Source organism: Chiroxiphia lanceolata, chromosome 3 (genome assembly GCF_009829145.1).
Source record: "Chiroxiphia lanceolata isolate bChiLan1 chromosome 3, bChiLan1.pri, whole genome shotgun sequence".
Lineage (NCBI taxonomy): Eukaryota > Metazoa > Chordata > Aves > Passeriformes > Pipridae > Chiroxiphia > Chiroxiphia lanceolata.
The window spans coordinates 26,173,599-26,194,274 of NC_045639.1; the positions used below are offsets into that span (position 1 = coordinate 26,173,599).

General features: G+C 35.8%; 1 protein-coding gene and 1 long non-coding RNA gene across 11 annotated transcripts in view; one reads left to right on the forward strand and one right to left on the reverse strand.

The window, feature by feature from the left end:
* The window catches only part of PLEKHH2 (pleckstrin homology, MyTH4 and FERM domain containing H2), a 53,320-nt gene extending 34,787 nt beyond the window's left edge, over positions 1 to 18,533 (forward strand). For 3 of the 5 annotated variants that reach the window (XM_032683561.1, XM_032683558.1, XM_032683560.1), the window contains 14 exons: positions 1,118 to 1,297; positions 2,100 to 2,208; positions 2,312 to 2,424; positions 4,567 to 4,746; positions 6,737 to 6,834; positions 7,301 to 7,478; positions 8,843 to 8,998; positions 10,418 to 10,515; positions 10,896 to 11,037; positions 11,758 to 11,903; positions 13,246 to 13,375; positions 14,258 to 14,344; positions 16,032 to 16,169; positions 17,427 to 18,533. In XM_032683561.1, the coding sequence (XP_032539452.1) occupies positions 1,118 to 1,297; positions 2,100 to 2,208; positions 2,312 to 2,424; positions 4,567 to 4,746; positions 6,737 to 6,834; positions 7,301 to 7,478; positions 8,843 to 8,998; positions 10,418 to 10,515; positions 10,896 to 11,037; positions 11,758 to 11,903; positions 13,246 to 13,375; positions 14,258 to 14,344; positions 16,032 to 16,169; positions 17,427 to 17,609 (1,938 nt within the window). In that variant the 3' untranslated portion in view covers positions 17,610 to 18,533. Of the gene's footprint in view, positions 1 to 1,117; positions 1,298 to 2,099; positions 2,209 to 2,311; positions 2,425 to 4,566; positions 4,747 to 6,736; positions 6,835 to 7,300; positions 7,479 to 8,842; positions 8,999 to 10,417; positions 10,516 to 10,895; positions 11,038 to 11,757; positions 11,904 to 13,245; positions 13,376 to 14,257; positions 14,345 to 16,031; positions 16,170 to 17,426 lie in introns of those variants that run through there. The other 2 variants (XM_032683559.1, XR_004356211.1) reach the window with 2 other exon arrangements.
* The window catches only part of LOC116784710, a 29,025-nt gene that overhangs the window by 7,037 nt on the left and 1,312 nt on the right, over positions 1 to 20,676 (reverse strand). For 4 of the 6 annotated variants that reach the window (XR_004356215.1, XR_004356216.1, XR_004356213.1 and 1 more), the window contains 4 exons: positions 19,449 to 19,549; positions 14,884 to 14,936; positions 9,846 to 10,032; positions 871 to 944 (listed from right to left, as the gene is read on the reverse strand). This is a non-coding gene — a long non-coding RNA (uncharacterized LOC116784710). Of the gene's footprint in view, positions 1 to 870; positions 945 to 9,304; positions 9,397 to 9,845; positions 10,033 to 14,883; positions 14,937 to 19,448; positions 19,550 to 20,676 lie in introns of all 6 variants that reach the window. The other 2 variants (XR_004356217.1, XR_004356214.1) reach the window with 2 other exon arrangements.

The following is a 20,676-nucleotide window of genomic DNA, read 5'->3' on the forward strand; positions in this document are numbered from 1 at the left end:
AGAAGCACTACAGAAAATACAAATCACCACATGTGTCTTTAATCCTCACTAGTGAAGGCACTGGAGCAAAGGGCCACCACTCTGTGATGTTTTCTTCAAATGACAGTATTATTAACAGCTCGTTGTATTAAATCACTATTCAAGAATCCCACCCCAGATTGAGTAAAACTTGCCAGCTACTCTCCAGTATGGTATTTTCAATTTTTAAAGAATATTTTTGGGAAGCCTCATCTACTTCTCACTGGCGCTGTGATTTCAAGACAATTTACTTCAGTAACCAAAGCTGCTTCACTCCACCATTAAATAACATTCTTTTGAACATCCTCATGTCTGAATGGCTAGAGAAAGAACAGTGGGGCTGTGAGAAAGGAGGGAGCTTTGCATAAAGTAGCCAGGAAGACTGTCAGCCTCTGTCAGTACTGTTACCCAGTTGTGAAGATTTCATGCTGTATTTATGTTCGTAGTGGCTTCCTGTTGTTAATGGCTATGAAATAATTACTTCTGTGAGAATTTCCACTTGAATGGCTTTTTTATGTAAAACATTTTCTGATAAAGGATGCAAACTACATAAACAACTTAACATGGAAGTACTGGGATCTATCAGACTGGAGAATGAAACCAACTGGAAGGTCTACCACACAAAAAATTTACCTTCTGAATTTGTAGCATGAACAAAACAGATACATCAATAATACATTAATTACTGCACTCTGAAATAACAAGATCATAATTAAAGTTCTAGGCTTGACGCAGGGAATTTTTGCTTGGAACCAGATCTGGAAACTCTGAAGAATGACTTCTCTCACCCTAACAGATATTTATTGCATTACTTATGTACAGAGGCAGAAAAAGAATTTTTGAAAATCTCACCTTCAGACTTTGGGACATGTCATTCTCCTTTTGCTTTCTGCAATAGATGGCATATATGACATTCCTTGGCAAGACTGAAAATGAACAAATACAAATAAGTATTGATGGTAGTTCATGGTTTTCCTTCTATTTGCAGAATAAGAAAAAATTGTGTATAATAATAATAAATACAATAACATATAATGTAAAATCAGAGTGCACTGAAGTGAGTATTACCTCTCTCACCACTTGTGATATTTACTTTTAGTTTCCTCTTGGCCAAATCAAGCTTTTTGAGGCAAAGGTTGAAGAAGTTGATAGATCCTGTGATTCTGATGAAGATTATGAAGCTAGTGGTCGCAGTTTATTATCAACCCATTACACTGTAGTTATCCACCCCAAAGACCAAGGACCCACCTATCTTCTTATTGGATCCAAACATGAGAAGGTAGTAAATGGACATTTTTATTGAGTTTCAGTCACACATTTATGGGTATGGTGCTGTGATATGAATATTTCTTGAGGAGGAAGAAGGGGACCTACAAGTCATCTGACCTGTAGTTTGATATAAGCAAGGAGAAGGTTCTGCTTTTTTAACATTGATCAAAATTTGTCTGCAAATCAATGCTGTTGTGGGTAAACCTTGTTAAAATAGACAAAAATAAGCAGGCTTGCCTATATCAGTAGATGGTGCTGAATATCATATATGCTGTAACTGGAGAATTTTGCTCACATACACTAACTTGTAGACAGACCTGTAGCTGACCTTCCTGAGAGGTTTTAGGGTACTTGTATCTATTTTCACTGAAAAGATTAACAGTAGCAAAGACTGCCCTACTTCAGTGAAGGAGCAATGAGGGGTGTGGTTAAAACCATTTTTATTATCATTGCTTCATTGTTCTCAGGTAATCTTGTAGACCTTGTTTTGCTTTCTGGCCTTATCCCCAGGTTAGCGGGATCTGGCAGTGATAAAAAGACACTTATGTAAGATTTTGGAAGAGGAAAGGAAGAATGCTCTGATAATTAGATATGATTTCTGAGGGTAAAAACTTATGAAGAGTGCCCTGTCCAATCTTCCTTGCTTAATGTTTATAACATAGAGACCATGAATACATATGTATTCAACCAAAGGCAAACTCCTTTGGGCTTCAAAAGGAGCACATGATAGTGTTTGAACTTGAGAGCAAAATCCTGACAAAGAAGCTCCTTCCAACATGGAATGAGGGAACTGCTATGTTTTTCTGCTTTAGGACACATGGCTTTATCATCTGACAGTTGCAGCTGGAAGTACCAGTGTAAATGTTGGATCTGAGTTTGAACAACTTCTTTGCAAATTATTAAATGTGGAAGGAGATGCCAGTAAGTTTGTTTTCATTTCAACATCCTAATCTTCCAGTGCTTTTTTATTGAATGTACTTATGTCTTGAACTAATTGCCAAACCTATATATTTTATCCTTTTAGCTTCTCAGATTTGGAGACATCCTACCCTTTGCCATAGTAAAGAAGGAATTACTTCCCCTCTTACAACATTGCCATCAGAAGCCTTGCAAACTGAAGCAATTAAATTATTTAAGGTAAAACTAGCAGATGCCTTTTTTCTTAACTGACTATTTTAGCTAAAGAATGGCTATTAGCTGGCTTACTAGGAATGTTCAACAGATAAGAAAAAAGCAAAGAGAAGTTTACTTTTATCTTTAGTGGAGGTAACTAATGGACAGCAGCAGAATGGCCTCATATTATCGCATCAAAGACTATCACTTCCAATGTAAAGAGATCACTTTTGGTTGTGAGGAGCAGTTTAGGCTTCAACTTCTGGATTTCCTACTTATTTGGTAAGTTATTGATAAATTGCAAGTTACTAGAAAAATCCATGGCCATCATGAATGATAAAATTTTGTCTTGAAGTTCATAGCTGCAAAGAATGTACCAGCTTTGAGAATTGACAGATCTCTGCATTCAGAAAACTGTAGCTGAAATACTGTTGCTTTAATTAAATTCTGGAGGAAAAAATACTAGGTGAAAGTTTTGTCATAGATACATGTAAATCATCTGGGAGACATTTTAATAACCAGAAGAAAAAGCAAAATTTAAGTTTAAGCACGTTATAGAGTACTTCAAATTGAGATAGAAAACAGACATTGTACTGCTCTTTTTAATAAAAATAAAATATTTTCCTATGAAGTAGCTATTCTTAAAAGATGGATCAGATATTCAGTAATATAAATGGAGAAAATATTCCAGAGCAAAATTATTAAAAGTGTTTCACAACATTTTTTTAATCCACTTTTAAAGATTTTTATACACCTTTAAAAATATACATATGTATATCTCCCAGGAGTAGTGAAAAGGCCTTTTGACTAGGAGACACATAACAGATCATAACTGCTGAGCCATAGCTAGTTTCTTGAAAAATTTTGTCTGCCGCTAAGACTTTACATCTTTCCCAGTTAAAGGCCAGGAAGGTGAGAGTAATATGCTGCAATGCCTTTAACCTTCTTTCAGGCTATAATGTCTATTTCAGAGACAAAATAAAATTTTGCTGTTCCTTTTTCTGTATGTCATGAAAGAAGTTACAAGTTGGAAGGCATGGAGCTTGGATAAATGAATTTTCTCCACAAAACTTGAACAAGTCTAAAGACCAAATTCCCTGAAGCATCAAATATCTGGGGAATTCTAATGTAATGGTTCAGATCTAGAAAGGAATTCAAGACAAGCATTGTATGTTTAGTCATGGCCACTTGTAGGTATACTTTCCAGATGGCTTCTCTGAAATGTTTGAAACACTTTAAAGAAGTACATCCATCTTACTTTCTGCAATCCTGCAGCATGAAAGTTTAAAAGGAAATATACTTATTTGATAAAAACAAATGTACATTTATTTGTAAATCACTTTTCAGACCTAGTTCAAATCACAGACACTTACCTAAAATAAATAAATAAGAGATTACTTGTATGAGGTTTACTGAAACTTCATATAAATCAGTTTAAAAGTCAGAAAGGGAATTTATTTAGAAACAAATCAAGTCATGTTTTGGTTATTCAATTGCTGATAAAAATTAGTCTGTGTGAAAATCCACGTATTTTCACATGGACTAGAAACAGATCAGGCTTCCATCCATTTTTCCTTATATCCCTTGAAAATTCCATCAATTATTATACAGAGTAATGCAATAAATGCTACATATGCTTTCTTCTAATACACCACAACAAATGCTTAACACATGGCTTTCCTGAGACAGTACTGGGGATAGGAAAGATCATACTTACCCACAGTAAAAATACCAGGGAAAGCCAAGATGTAAATCAATGGCTCTGAGTTATGGTTTTCTTATCTGTGTATATTCTGCACAGTGTTGTGCTCACTACTTGCACGAGCATTTTACATTATCTGCCATTGAGAGCTGTAGACTTTGCATTTCCAAGTCCTTTGTTCAGCACATCCTTAAACTTGCATACCACTACAACTGTTGCAACTCTTGTTAATAGTTCACTCCATTAGATGCAGAGTGAAAAGCATGGGTTCTAGGAGGTGTTTTTGTCTTAAGTCTCACTACATAGCTTTTTACCCCTTTTCTGCAGAACCAACAGGGTTTCTTTAGTCTACTGGTAGACTTACTGTGACTTCAATTAAAGCACACTTTTGTTATACAGAACATCTTAAAGATTTGTTGGAGCTTTTTGTATGTAAACTCACTTGCTTATTATTTTATATCTAGACCTGCCAGTTGTTTATAAATGCTGCAGTTGACTCTCCTGCCATTGATTACCATGTATCTTTGGCCCAAAGTGCTTTGCAGATCTGCCTCACACATCCTGAACTTCAAAATGAGATCTGTTGCCAGCTTATTAAACAGACTAGACGTCGGCATCCACAAAACCAGGCAGGACCAATACAGGTAACCCAGGATTTATTTTAATGGTATCGATTTCAGCAGCAATAAAGGAACTACACAGGCTTCTTAGAATGGTAAAGAGGCTATGCTCTTCTGTAGCATCTGCTTACTTAAACTTGGATAAAAAGCTGAGCTAATATCTTAATTACTGCTGTGTCTTCCTGAAACAAAGCTGATGCTATCCTCCTCCAACAAAATACCTGTATCTAGTGGTAGAGTATACCTCTGCCTGTGCTGTTTTTAAAGAGTGGACATAAAATGGACTGTCTTCAAGTTAAATGTTAAGTAAGACATCATATATGAAACCTTTTCCTTAATTCTCTTTTACTGCTTCTTTCCTAAGAGAGATGCTGCATCAGGAAGCTTGGTGGGCTAAATCACATGGCTTAACAGGATGAGTGTGAAGAGAAGCTGCAGTGCCATGTTGTGGAATTTCAGATATGCTCAGGGCTTCTGATAGATATCACCTCTTGTATGCCATGCTGTTCTGCATGCACCCTGCATGCTAAGTTATAAATGCATACTTAAAATTCTTTACTTTGTCCACTACTGGCTGTTCACTGATATCCAGATAGGTAACAATGAAATGAACTGAAATTGAAAGGAAAGTCAGTATTAAAGAGTTTGCATAAAATTAACAGAACTAGAACGATTGTGCTTATGGTGGAGCAATATCTACAGAACTAGGAGATGGATCAGAAAATGTTACCATATTAAGGCTTCTGTAATAGTCCTGTTTTTCTCTTGCCACAGAAAGTAGAACGTGACCAACAGACATACCTAGTATCTAGAAACAGCCCGTAATCTGATATGTGGTGAGACACTGGAACAGGTTGCCCAGAGCAGCTGTGGATGTCTCATTTCTGGAAGTGTTCAAGGCCAGGTTGAATTGAGCTTGGAGCAGCCTGGTCTAGGGGAAGGTGTCCCTGCCTATGGCAGGGGTTTTGGAACAATATTATTTTTAAGATCCCTTCCAATCCAAGCCATTCTGTTATTCAATCACAAAACATTCACAAAGCTTTTATAGCAGACATAGCACATTCATGTCAATTAACACACTGAAGTTATGTATGGCTGATGGAATTTAAACTTATTATAATCCTTCTTTGGTACTCTTCTTACCACTGGCAAGGCCTTCCCTCTGATGCTGATAAATATATTGTTGCTATCATAACACACTGGAATGATTTTTAAGAGCTAACACATTCAGTAAAATGTTTTCAGCCTTACACTAAGCTTTTTTAAGTCCTAAATTCATTCTGTAGTCTTCTACCCTTACTTGTACTGTGGTGTATACCTTCAATGGAGCTGATGCTATCCTCCATCAAAGTACAGATATTTGATGATAGGGAATATCTTTGCCTGTGCTGTCAAATTTCTATTTAATACCAGGCAATTCAGATAAATCAAGATGGAGAAACACCATTTTTAAAATTTCAATATGAAGCATTGATTGTGAGAAAAGTAGTTGCAATATTAGTAAGTGTATATCCAGGGTACATGAGAGCAATCTGTATTAAGTGAAGCCTATGGATACATATTGAGCAACAACAATATACCAAATTATTGAATAATTGTTTTTTTCAATAGTTACTGTCTACTTGGTAGGAGGAAAATGTCTTATGTGTTGCTTCGTCATATATGTAACAGGAGAGCTGAATTCAAATTTCACAGGCTTCTCATTTCATAGTGCTTGGCCTTGCAGCCTTAGTATTTTTTTCCTGTGTACTAAGTTTTTTATACAAACTGAGCTGCTTTCCCATTTCCAGCCCCAAAAGAAACTTGCTATACACAAGCAAATAGAAAGAGAGCCTTGGCCTTTCAATGAGGTGACATGCTTATTTAGTCAGCTTTTTCTCTGTGTTTTGTTTTTTTCATTCCTATTTCAGCAGTCTCGACTTGGCACAGTAAGCTGCACTGCTGGCCAGCAGCCACAGCAGGAAGTTTTACGTTGTAAGATGTTTAAAACAGTGAATGTATTCCTTTTGTTCAGGGATTGCAGCTCTTGGCTCTCTGCGTTGGACTCTTTCTGCCCCAGCACCCATTCCTTTGGCTTCTTAAACTTCATTTAAAGAAGAATGCAGATTCCAGGTGTGCCTAAATATTACTACCCAGCTTGTCAACTAGTCTTTCTGAAGTACCTTTTTTTCAGTCTTTCCCGTATCAGATTTTTGACATACATTTTAAAATTAATTTGAGTAGAATTGCTACTAAAATATAGTACGTGTTAATTATATGCATCACTTGGGAAAGTCACCCCTTTTTTTCAAAAAATACTCTGCAGTGGAACTCTTGACTGTATGTTGCAAAACCATGAAAACCAAAATATGATAGTTATTACACAACACACCCTGAGCCATGTTCATCTTTGGCACAGTTCTGCTGGCCTTGGTAGACTAATTCTCTTTCTAATTCCACATGCAAAAAATGTGTTGGAAATCTCACAGCGTGAAATCTGAGTGCTCCTCCCATCTGGCATCCCCAGAGAGATTTACTCACAGTTTACTATCCTTTCAATCAATCCCCAAGAATAGCCTTACTTCTTTCTTTCTCACAGGACTGAGTTTGGGAAATATGCAATCTATTGTCAGCGATGTGTAGAACGTACCCAGCAGAATGGAGACCGAGAAGCAAGACCTTCCAGGATGGAAATCCTTTCCACTCTTCTTAGAAATCCCTACCACCATTCACTGCCCTTTAGTATTCCAGTTCATTTCTTGAATGGCATATATCAGGTAATGTCATGTAGACCACAAAACCTGAGCTCTCCCAACCTCTGGCTGTTAGCATATACGTGAAGTATTATATCAGGAAGAGAATTGTAAATGTTAAGGTAAACCTGGTTCAAGTTTCATCTTGTGCCAGTGCTAGCAATGGCAGGCACAAGGTACTTGTGATCTGATTTGACCAATGAAGAGTAAAGGTTTGGGGGAAAATCTTTAAGAGAAAATAAAAGAAAACCTCTTAAGAATGAAAAATAGCAAAGTTCTGTTTCTTATTTAACCTGACCACCAGCTGAATGAATTAGACTGAAGGAAAGGGAAAGGTATTAAATTCCACTTCCTTTCATCAGACATCTTGGAAGTTAAATCAGTGAAGGCCTGGAAGCACAGCTGTAACTCCCATTATCAGTCATGAAGGATAACCATATTTGTTACAGAACAAACATAGCTTCATTCTTAACTCTTGTGGGACTTCATTAGTCAAAGCCTGTAGGAAACTTTTCACAGGCTTCCATGCATGCTGCTTCACATCCTGGTTTGTGTTTCCAACTGTGAGAGATGGCTGAAAAAAATTTTTTAACAATTCGTAGTATTCTTAGACAGAAAGCAAGTTTTTATATGAAATCAAGGCTATATCAAATAAACTTTTCATTTCAGGTCACAGAAGAACTCTGCTTTTTTTCACCACTAAGTTTCTTAATTGCTTACTGCTTCCTGCTTGCCCAGTAAAACAGAAAAAACCCAACATGTGTTTAAATCAACCTAAAAGGTTTCAAAATTGAAGTTTGGAGAAGAAAAGGAGAATTGCTCATTAGTGTCAAAATTGTATAGTTCCAAGGGCTAAGAAAATTGTAACTAAATTGTAACTAATTGTAAAAATTGTAACCACATTTGTAAAAATTGTAATTAAATTACTAATTTCTAGAAATTACTAATTTTGTAAAAATTGTAATTAATTTAACTAAAATTGTAACTAATCGTAACTAAATTACTTTAATGGAATTGGCAACTAAGCAATTTTAGAGGTACTGAAAATTCCTGTATTCATCTCTGCAGCAGATTTTTATTTTAATGCCAGCCGCTGAGAAGTACAAAACAGAAGTCCAAGATCGATTTTCAAGACATTTTTTATCAAGAGTAAAATTTTTTAACCAAGAGTAAAATTCCACTAAATTGATTTGCCATGTGGAAATCTTTTCCAGATCCTTTCTGGAAATTTTTAATTTTCAATGAGTTTCACTAAGTTATTCACAGAGTATAGAAGGGGTCCTACAGTCCCAATGTTATTGTAGAGGTATTATATTTCAAAATTTTCAGTTTATGGAAAGGGGGGTATATAAGCTTGATAGCAAAATCCTTTTTGGCTGCTTTTTTAGGTTGTTGGGTTTGATGCCTCTACCACAGTGGAGGAATTTCTGAACACCCTGAACCAAGATACAGGGATGAGGAAACCAGCTCAGTCAGGATTTGCACTGTTTTCTGATGATCCCTCTGGCAAGGATATAGAGCACTGCCTTCAAGGAAACATCAAGGTAAACAAAAGCCTTTAATGAGTTCTGCATGTAAAAAAACGAAGTATCTTCATTTGACAGAGCTCTCCTCAGGAAATGTAAAAGAAAATATTTTTAAGCTGAAAACTGTCATTAGCTTTTTTCTCTTAATGTGAAAGGAAAGATTTTTTTTAAATCACTTTTTTAATTGCTTAAATTCATTCAGTTAACTATACTTAAAAGCTAATAGGACATTGATATTATTCAGAGAAGTAAGAGGTGAGTTAAAAAAAAGTAAGCTGTTACTAATCACAGTTCTTTAAAACTAAAAAGCAACTGGAGTCTAACATGGATTTAGAGATTTCAGTTAATGTTTCTGATTTAGCTCCAGAAGATGACCATGTGAGGTCCAAGAAGACATTGATACTGGAATGGAGATCCTGGGGAAGGAAAAGAAGAAAGGGCTCTTTATCTAAATACAGAATAATTTTAGGATTCAGTTTAAGAAATTTCCAATGAAAGGCTTGTCATTGTTCTAAATTTTAGTTTCCTCTATTGCTAGAATTAAATTCTTTGCAGTAAAGAGTGAAAAAAATGCAATATAATCTGTGCTTTAATAAGGTATGAGATATTTTTCAAGCCTTTTAGCAACTAATGAATAATGAATATTTTGTACTTCTACCAAAGTAGTCTTTTGCACCCATTGGCCAGTGTTCACAGCTGCACTTTTGAGTTACAAGGTGCGATATAATCTGGCCTTAGTGACAAACAAACAGTTTGTCATCACAATCAGCCTTCTTCCTGTACCAGAAAAATTACCATCTGGAAAGCAAAATTCCTAAAAGATGTACTTACTTTCTAGGTAACTGAAACTTTAGAAGCTACTCACATTACTGCTTCCATGAAGGCTCTTTTATGAAGGAACAGTGACATGAGGTCCAGCAGGGCTCCTATAACCTTTGTTTCACGTCCTCCCCGTGTGCCCACCTACCCTCCTGCACTGCTCGTTGTGAACCACTTTTGTTGTGTTTTGTAACAAACTTCATACCAGCTTTATGGCAGTTACTGGAGAGGACCTGAAAAATTCAGGCATGCAGCAGAAAGAGAAGGCAGAGATCAAAGGCATTTGATTAATTATATAACAACTCACTGTGTATAATTACACATTCACTGGCTTCTGCTAAATCAAGTACCTGGCCTTTCCAAATAAGCATGTTAGGGCTCGATTCCAATGTAGTATGAGTGTTGCAGGATAAGCAAACAACAAAAATGTTAATTATTAAATGCTCCAACTAAGAAATGCAAGTGAAGTTATACTTCAGTAAGCTTAAAAATTCAAGCTATGTATGTTTCTGATATGTAATAGGTAGAGGATATTAAAATAAGTTGACAATTTCTATTCAAAGGTGTTTTCAAATAGGAAGACATGGCAAAGTCCGTTTTGTATTGCTTTCCTTCTAGATCTGTGACATTATTTCAAAATGGGAGCAAGCCTCCAAAGAACAACACCCTGGGAAATGTGAAGGCACAAGGACTGTACGCCTTACTTACAAAAATAGGTTTGTTTAGCAAGTATAATATCTCTGCCTTGTCCCCAGATTTGTTTTTTAGTTTCTGCAATTTCTTCATCTGAAAAATATTGGCTGACTCGAAGCTTGCAACAAAAATAGTAAATGGGTGTAACTGGAGAATTTTTTTAAATATAGTTCATTTTTTCTAGTCCTTAAGAGATGAGCAGAACTGAAAAAAAAAAAAGCCATAACTGAAATCAGAGGACTGAAATTAAATACTTGTCGAGTAGTTGAAGTGCAAGTGTTGTTCTGCTAATGTGTTTTGACGCTGACATAAACATGTCACATTCAGAGCAGATACTGCTAATCCTCAGGGCTAATGCATTTTCCTGTCTTCTTTATTTAATAACTTTCTGTCTTTTCTGTAGGCTTTATTTTTCAGTTCAAGTTCATGGGGAGACAGAGAGAGAGAAGCTGCTGTTAGTATATCAGACAAATGATCAAATAGTCAATGGACTTTTCCCAGTAAACAAAGAATTAGCGATGGAATTGACGGCTCTTTTAGCCCAGGTAATCTTTATGCATGAGTGACTCACACAGCAGTTTTACAGGTTAAATACTTTAATAAGCAAACTGGTCCAGGATTGCTTGACCTCCACCTTTTATATATGATAGTGCAGGAAACAGACTGGGCTGGAATCTTTGTGTAAGGCAACTCTGGATTTCAAGTGGAAATGCTTTATAGCATAGGCTGCTGGGCCATCACTGTGGATAAAACGTGCTTTACCTCTTACACAGTCAGGCCTTCTTGGATTAAATAGCATGTAATCATGTACCATTTATTCATTCACTATTCCTTACATGGTTTCTGCAAGTTAATACTCCAAAGTAACAGCTGTTAATGAAAGTCTAAGACTCCTTTACTAGACATGGTCTTGATAAGATCTGTGTTATATTTAAAAAATTAAAAGTTCAAAGGAAGGTTATTAAGAAAGTTACTTGATGTTGTTATTCAATAAATGTAAACTGATTTGTGTTAGCTGGAGATCTAGCAATCTCAGAGCAGAACTAGTATTATATTTGTATAATTTATATTTGATGTTTAACTTTTTTCCATGGGAAATAGAAAATAAGGAGATTACTTGCATAACTTTTATATTGGTGAAAAATTAATTGACAAACTGGTTTTCATCTTATACTTGGTAATACAGGTTGAAAGACAGTTCATAATATCCAGCTAGAAAATTACTCTGGAGTAACAAAAAATTTTCTTTATGGACATCCCATTAGGTAGAGATTGGAGATTTTGAACGGCCTTTCTCAACTCCAGCAGGGCAAGTTACTTCCCAGTCCAAGTCCAACCAAACATTAAAACAAGTTTTGGAGAGATTCTACCCTAAGAGATACAGGCAAGGTTGTTCAGAGGAACAGCTAAGGTGAGATGTATTTTGTGATTCATATTCTCTAAAAATCTAGGAGTGAAACAAGGAAGTTTTAAATTGTCATTGGGTACAATTTACTCTTGTGCTATATTTGCCTAAACCTGTGTTTGAAACTCATTTTCTTGCTAAACTGAAGAACCCGTTTCCTCTGCATGTTTCTAATCTAAAAAAAAGGACCATTATTAAGCACACATTCCAGCAAAAGCTGTACCAGTTACTACACAGTGTTACAAAACCCAGTGATTTTGAAATTCTTATTTTTCTTTTCAGCGAATCTAAATTAAGTCTGTGCACAGACTAAAGAGTTACTGAAAGTAAAGGACATGAGGATCTGACCTGTTTGCTATTCTAATGTGCAATCTCTGGCAGCCAGTCAGATTGGCAATATGTTAACTTAGTGGACTTGCTAGTAAGGTATCACTTAATTTACAATGAATAACCTTCAAGTCATTTGAATCAGTGCCTACTAACATGAAAACGAGCGAAACAGTGTCATAAATTATCCAAAGTCAGTGATACAGCAGTTTTGAAGTCCAGCAAAGATCACAGAAATGGTTTCCTCATTCTTCAGTACAGAGCTGAGAAAACTGAAATCTATTATCATATGCACATAGTAACATTATTACATTCTCAGAAGACAACATGGGCATTCAAATGTATATGCATAACTAAGAGAAATTTATGCAATTCATTTCAAAGAACAAATTATAAGAGGTCCTGGATTAGACTAACTCAGTGAGGATAAGTCAGATATCTGTTGAACTGTTCAAGTAGTCCCTAAACTACCAGTTGGCAGAGCTGGAAGTCTGTGGCAGGGAAAGAATCACTCTATACCTGCCCTGTTGCTTGTATTCTTGTGCCAAGGGTGCGGTGCTGATCAGAAGCACCCTTTTTGGTAGCAGTGCACTAAAAAAACCCAAAAAAACCCAAACCCAAACAGATCTTCCACATCTGCTACTAGCCACAGGTAGATACGTGCTAAGCTGGATGGATTTTTGGAATGACAACTGACATAGCTGTTCAGTACTGATAAAGGTAGATTGATTCTCTGTAGAGACACATTAAAAGCTGTCCCAGACTTTTTCCCTTTATGCTGCAACTGCTACATCAATATTTAATCATAACGTTACAGAAATTAGAAGATACTTCATAACGTTCATGTGCATTAAAATATTAAATGACACTTTGGATTTATTTAATACTGTATAAGTGATAGTTGTTGTATTAACTTAAATTATCATTTTAACAAATGCATTATTTTTTTGCTCATTAAACTCGCGATGGGGAAGCATTTAAATTCCTTTCAATAACTAAATTACATACTTCATTTCAACAGACAGCTTTGTCAGCGATTGTCTACAAGATGGATGGCTCTCCGGGGGCACAGTGCTGCAGACTGTGTGCGCATTTATCTCACCGTAGCCAGGAAATGGTCTTTCTTTGGTGCCAAACTGTTTGCAGCAAAAGTAAGAAACTTTACTGAGTTCGAGTGGTGGGGTTTTTAAATATAAATATAATTTGCAAACAGTAACACCTTTTTGTTGAAAACAATTGTGTTGTATATCAGGTGATTGGATCTCTTGTGAAATTACTAATTTGTTTAAGTCATATACTGGTGAAATATAATAGCTGTAGTACCAAGTATACCATAATAGTAACTTTCCAATACACTTATTGCTTGTTTGACATTATTAATCTAGGTAGTATCATTCAATTTCCTTATATCTTAGCTTGAGATAGCTTTTTAATGTTAGACTTTTTTACCTCATAACTGGTAGAACATTGAAAACATATCATTAACTGGCTACAAAAGCTGAACCTTGCAGAAGCACTGAGTTGTTGTTAAGGGGAATTTAGACCACTCCCTTCTGTCCTGGCCTCTCTCAATTTTTCTTAAACCTTAAGAGTATCTTAATTCTCTTGATTCAAGTGACATCTGTGTTAAACAGAACTGTCACCTCACGCCTTATGTTTTATTAGGTAATCCCATTGTATCTATTATATATATGTATATGTATATAAAATTGCTTATCAGCACTCCATTCTCTGTTTATGTACACATATGAGCTAATGAAAAAACGTTAACACCTGCCTTTTACTCTAACAAAGAGACCATTTTATTGGTCTGAGCACCAGGGGAGGCTTCAAGAGTATTAGGTTGAGTTCATAATTCTGCCACTGGCTGCCTACATGGCTTTGGGCAGCTGTTTCAATTTCTGAAATTTACACTGAGAGGGAACTGATGTAAGATCTGTGGATGGAGAGAGGTCTATAATAGATGAGAGCTAATAATTATACACACATTGCTTCATTTTGAAATAGTAATTAAAGAACATTTCCCTTTGTAGCCTCTGTCAATATCCTCAGATGACAAGTCCTTCATATGGTTTGCTGTACATGAGGATGGCATAAGCATCCTGGATTACAGTTCTATGGTAAGTGAAATTTCTGTTTTAATTTTGGTCAAAGTAGATTTTAGTAGAGTATATGGGGAGATTCACCAGCATACTACATAAAAGATGGCATTAGCCTTCCATGCTAAGTTATCTAGTCTTTCTCTTAAAGCAAAAATTCTTTCCTTTCAAAATGCTGTAATGTTATCATCATTATAACAGCACTAACAATAGAAATAAGTAATGAATTACTTGCACAGAATTTATTGTTGTTTATCAGATACAGTTTTTATATCATTTAATGAAATGTTAATGTTTTAATCATTCAGATGTCAGGAGATCCATAGTTACAGTTCTTACAATAACATTAATTTTCTTTTCCTGGAGACTTAATTTTCCAATATTATTCAAATACATAGACTCTGCAAAGAGCAGTTACTTTAAAAGATTGTTATTTTCATTGTATTATTTTTGTTTAATAGTAGGTAATAAAACCCAGTGTTATTTAATTATGTCATTTTTGGCTCTGATTTTTCTGATTTTTCTTTGATTTGCAATACAAGTTTTTGCAAAAAACTCACAGTAATCAGTGAAAAAAGCAGTGCCTGAGAAGATCCCTGCTTTCATTTATATCCTGCAAAGAAACAGAATGGCATGGTGCTATTAGCAAGTGCTAATATTGAATATCAGAAAATTAAAATCTCAGCTTCATAATTGTACTGATAGAGGCCTTTTCATTACATTTCTTTGCAGTTAAATAAATAATAAAATGAAGAATATGAGGAGAGCAAACAGCAGCTCTCTATAGGGAATAAGCAAAATGAGTTTGCATTAGACTGCAGAAAGCCCTAAAAACACTATCTTCTCCTAGAGCTGTGGCATTTCTGTAGGGCGCTGCCAGTTTACAGTATCAGCAGGTCTTACTTGTAGTTCAAGAAACCCTCAGTTTCCAGAGGTTATTCTGATTTTCTGTAGGAAGGATCAGGGCTATCAGAAATGATGTTGCAAGGGGTAGAGAAAATACTATTTCAAAATTAGGGAAAAAAGGGGGGTTATTAACCAAAGGACATTATCAGTTATTGTAAAAATACTGTCTGACAATGAATTTTAAATGTGAACATCTGCAGCAAATTAATGTGAGTTGTAATGATAAATTAAATGTTAATCTTAACTTGAAGGCCACTAGTGTGGTTTTAAACATTGAACAATAACAACCAAGGCATGGAAAACTGAGGAGCCTTGAAGAGCATTTATTTTTCATCAGGGATGTTGAACAAAGAGAACAGAATTTAATTTGTGTGTATGCAAACTACATATTGCTGCACAAAAAGAAGTCCTGGAGTTAAATTCTTTTAGGTGTCTCATACTCGGCCATTTGTTTAGACACTGCTTCAATTTCAAATGGAATTGCTAAAATTAACTTCTCTCAAAGTCAGTCAAGACTCATTTAAATGGAATTACAGACCTGAGTTCAAACCTGCTTGTATCTTTGATCTGATTAATTTGGAATAGAAACAGAGGTCAAACTGCAATGAAAATTTCTCATCATGAAGGTCTGAATGAAGCTATCCCAAAATTCAGTTAATTTCAAGACTCATAAGAGGCTAATGCCATTGAAAAATATATGTGTAATTATATTTTTTAAAGGAAGAATTTGTCATAATCTGTTTTTCTTGCACTGTTCTCCTTAATAGCTTTGTGTTTTGTTTTGGGGATTTTCTTTTTTAAGCGATTAACAGTTACATATTCATATAAGAGCCTGATGACTTTCGGAGGCTATCAAGATGATTTTATGTTGGTTGTTAACAATGCTCAGACAAAGGACAGAACAACGGAAAAACACCTTTTTGCCATGACAAAACCAAAGGTTGGTATGTTACCTGAAACAGTTTCCCACCATCTGCTTTTGTGCTATCTCTAGTGGGTAATCCTTAACAGATGTGAAAGATGAAACACCTTCTTTAATCCTAGCATTGTCAGATTATTGACTTTTGTTAGATGACTTTAAAGTGCAAAACAATTAGTAATGTAAGAGCTAACTGTGGCAATACTGATGTGTTTCTTTTCATGTCCCTTTCTGTAACGTTGCAGATTTTTCATAGAAGGACAAAGAAGGACAGAAATTATATGCAGTACCTAAAACCTAGTCTGTTTGCTTGATCAGCACCAGAGATAATTTTTTAAAAAGTATGTTTGTGTTCTGCAGTGAAATTGTAGAACACACTATCTGAAAGATCAGTCTTGTGAAAAATCCTAGGATATTTTTACCTTTGTTAAAAAGAAATTTTCATGCTTTTTAAATCTAGAGTCTCTCCTTCCTTGGTAAGATTGACTACATTTCTTTTAAAAAAAAAAGATTTTGCTCTTAGTCAGAACAATTTGTGAAAACAGAATACAAGATTCCACATATAAATCGGGGTCGAAACACAGCTCTTCATAAATAAGCGTAGTAAAATACATCTGTTCAAGTTTCCCTCAGATTGTGCTGTTACAGAATCACAGAATGGTTTGGGTTGGAAGGAACCTTACAGATCACCTACTTCTGCCCCTTCCTACCATGGACGGGGACACCGTCCAATAGCCCAGGTTGCTCAAAGCCCCATCCAAGTTGGCCTTGAACAGTTCCAGGGGTGGGGCATCCACAGCTTCTCTGGGCAACCTGCTTAGTGTCTCATCAAGGTTTGTAGGGATCACAAAGAGAAAATAGGATAAAAAGCTCTGGGAAGTCTTTATTCCCTTTATCTACCCTGCATCTTGACTTCTCTGAGCACTGGAGATTTTCTGGCAAAACTGAGGGACCACATTGTGAAAGCTTTTTCTCGGAGTGTCATCTTTTGGACTTCTAAATCTCTCTCAAAGTGAAAGAAGCCATCTCTCTGAATCATTTAAGACTGTGGGAGACAAAGTATCTTTGATATGTACTGATGGGAATAACATTACATTATTTGCAAGGAGCAATAGAAAAAAGCTTTATTAGGTATCTCCTCTCTCCCCATCATTAATTTGTAAAGTACAAGTACTTTTCCAGTTGATGGTGATTGTCACTTGCTAAAAAGTTAGCTATTTTTTCTGCAGTCAAAACACATCACTATTTTTCAAAGAGTTTTGTATGTTCCTGTTATAGATTCTTGAGATCACTCTACTGATTGCCAGCTACATTAACAACTTTCATCAGCTGAAAGGAGCTGCTCATCACCTCTCTGCTCCAGCGTTACTGGCACCTCAAAGTGGACAGAAACTCAAGGAAATGGGGAGTCAGCCACTTCTTGCAATCAACAGACCAACTAAATGTCCCACTTTGTTATGAAAGGATTATGTATCATGATAATCTTCATTAGAGGGTTTCTACACTGATAGAAAACCTTCTGATGTACAAGACATAGAGCATAAGCAGGTCCATAAACAAAAGAAAGGTGGACAGGTTTATATTCATTTCAGAGGCATGTAACAGGAGTAGCCCTTTAATTAAAGCCCTGGCCTGAACTGGAATGATGATGAGCCACTCTAGGGATTATGCTTTACTGGTGGTCACTTGTGCCCACAATTGTTCCCTGGCATTGGGAACAATTGTCTAGATTTTAATAGATTTTTCCAGATATATACTCAGGGACCAAACTCTCTTCAGCTCTCTTCACCTGTTCATCTCTATTTTTCAAAATTATACCAGTTGTATAACCTTCATTTTGAAAAGGAATTTTGTTTAAAAGAACAGTCAAATACAAAACAATTTCCACTTCCAGAACTATTTTTATTTGCAATACAAGCACCGTGGGACTAAAAAGAACGAATTGTGTGTAATTGTTTCTCCTCTAAAAAAACCCCAAGCGTAAGCACATCGTGTAACTATTACAAAAAAGAGCATTCTCATGATACACTCTAGGCTTTGTTACACAGCTATTTTACTTGGCAAATCTTCAGCCTTGGTCTGGTCAATTTGTAAATAAGCCCTCTCTGCTCCATCCTTTTGAAAAAATCTAAATTGTAAGGGCACTGGTTTTTAGTACAGTTTTGTTAAACAAGATCCTATAACTAATTTCTTTAATCCAGAATAATAATATAATGCAGATGGCAAGAATGACTCACAATTCAAAACACAAGAATAACACAGACAACCATTGCTCGAACTGTTGTGAGTAAACTAGGAGACATATAAAATCCATGTATAATATGTTTAATGTATATACACTGAGTCATAATATTATTTTGTAAAAGTCATGGTTTTTGTTTTTAATTTGTATTTATACATTTCATATTATAATACAAATATAATGTTCTTGCACACTGAAGACATAATGCTGCATCTGCACTATTGGACCTGGGAGCACTTTCCAGTTGCCTTTTTCAGCTGCAAGCCTCAGTGCTACATAGGGTCAAATGTATAGAAATTACACCCAGCTTTTTTTTCTTCCTGTCTTCTCGTTTTCATTTCCATGCAAATAAACTACTTCTACAGGCTCTGAAATGGATCAGCAGCATAATCCAATAGATAATTTAGGTTCAGCCATAAAGAAGAAGGTATTCAACATAAATCACTGATTTATATAGATTTTACAGTTTCCATTTCTGCTCATGCTAATAATCATGGATCATTAATCCCTTGTTGCCAGCCCTCATTTTTGGTTTGGTTTTTTTCATTATTATTACTTAAAACTGGAGTAATTTCACAATTGAAAATCTCTTGGTTTATGATATTTAAACATTTCAGATATATACATACTCACAGTGAAAGAAAAGGAATTTCCAGCTGTTTGCCTTCTGTGAAAGGTAGGGAGTATCCTCCCAAAGAATTAAAATAGACTGGAAGGGAGATACAAGCTATGAAGAGAACATGGTCTTAAGTGGAAAGGCAAACAGGCAAGCTGACTTGATAAATACATTTCTTCAGAAAGCTTTCAAAGTTCTTGCTACAGGTACTTCAGTCCACAGGACTTGCTCCATATTAATCGAGTTCCAGAGCTACCACACAACACAAGACAGCTAAATAGAAAATTTCAGAACCCAGGCAGATAATCTGCCTTCCCCATCCAGCCCAAGCCTTATGACTAATCCACATCTCAGTCTTAACCTTGAGCCATCTACCAGAACAATTCATACTGTGCTACCTAACCCATGACTAAAGCCCAGGTAGGAACTAGACCTTTCTCACCTCCTAATCTTCAGCAGTGATGATACTATGGGAGCTGCCAAATGAGCAGGGACTTCTGGGACTGATGCTGAAGAACTTCCCATTCTCAAGGTTTGCAGAACCTAGGTTTTAAAAATATTGTCAGGGTGAGATTAATATGTTACCACATGCAAGGAGACTTCACCTTCTGTCATGAATTTAAGAACACCTTTTGTGCTTGCTTCGAACTAGAAGTCAGAAGGTAATATTTAGAATTCAATGTAAATTAATATATTACTTGAACTTCACTTTCTTCTCAATTTTGAGCAGCAGTTGAGAGAACAGCTCATTTCTAAAACAAGCAAGACCCACTTAACGCCTGTAGTACAGCAGGCAAATGATAAAACTTCGAGTTTTTAATACAATCCACAACATTATTGTTCTTTGTTATTTTGGATTTAAGTTTTTTTTTCAAATAGAAGCCTATATTTCCCTATAACAGAAGGCTGGTGTTGCTGTTGGAATCCCTTGTCAGACTACCACAGTTTTTATAGGTTTTAATTTTTCCTGAAGGAAAGAACTCATTCTTGCATAAAGGAATTCAGCCCTTAAAGCTTTAGGTAGAGCTTTAATAGTCCATACAATGTAGTGCAATCCATTAGTTTGAGTTAACTTTAACTAAGGTGATTAGTAACTCAGTAATAATGAGTTAGGAAGAAGAAGTTTTTTGAGGTTTTTTCGGGGTTTTTTACAGTTTCTAATTTAATTTGGGCTTCAGTACACTTAATAATTGTACACCCTTGCACTGTGCTTCCCAGCTTAAATCTGTCCTGCAGCATCTTCCAGATTTGCCATCTCTATCAGTGAGTAAATCACTGCAAAAATACTTTGCTTTTTAATCTTATACACTTGCTATTGCAGTAATACCTGCCTAGGTTATAGTGCCACGAGTGATTCCTACCATAGTTTTGCTATCTTTGGCAGAGCAAGACCAGCTTTGTCCAGGGTTTTTACTACATCCAGCAGCTGATTATAGATCAGCATTGGCTTCATATATATACCAAGATACCAGAAGTGTTCTGTTGAACTGAAATTGATGAAAGAAATGCACTTAGAAAGGCATCAGCATGACCTGCACTGTACAACGTTGACCAATGAAGTTTCTGGATTTTAATTAGCAAGACCGTGATTTCAGTAGGAGGTTAGCAAATTCTTTAGAAGATGCATGTAAAAACCTGGAAGTAAATAAAACCAGACAAAAGTAGCCATA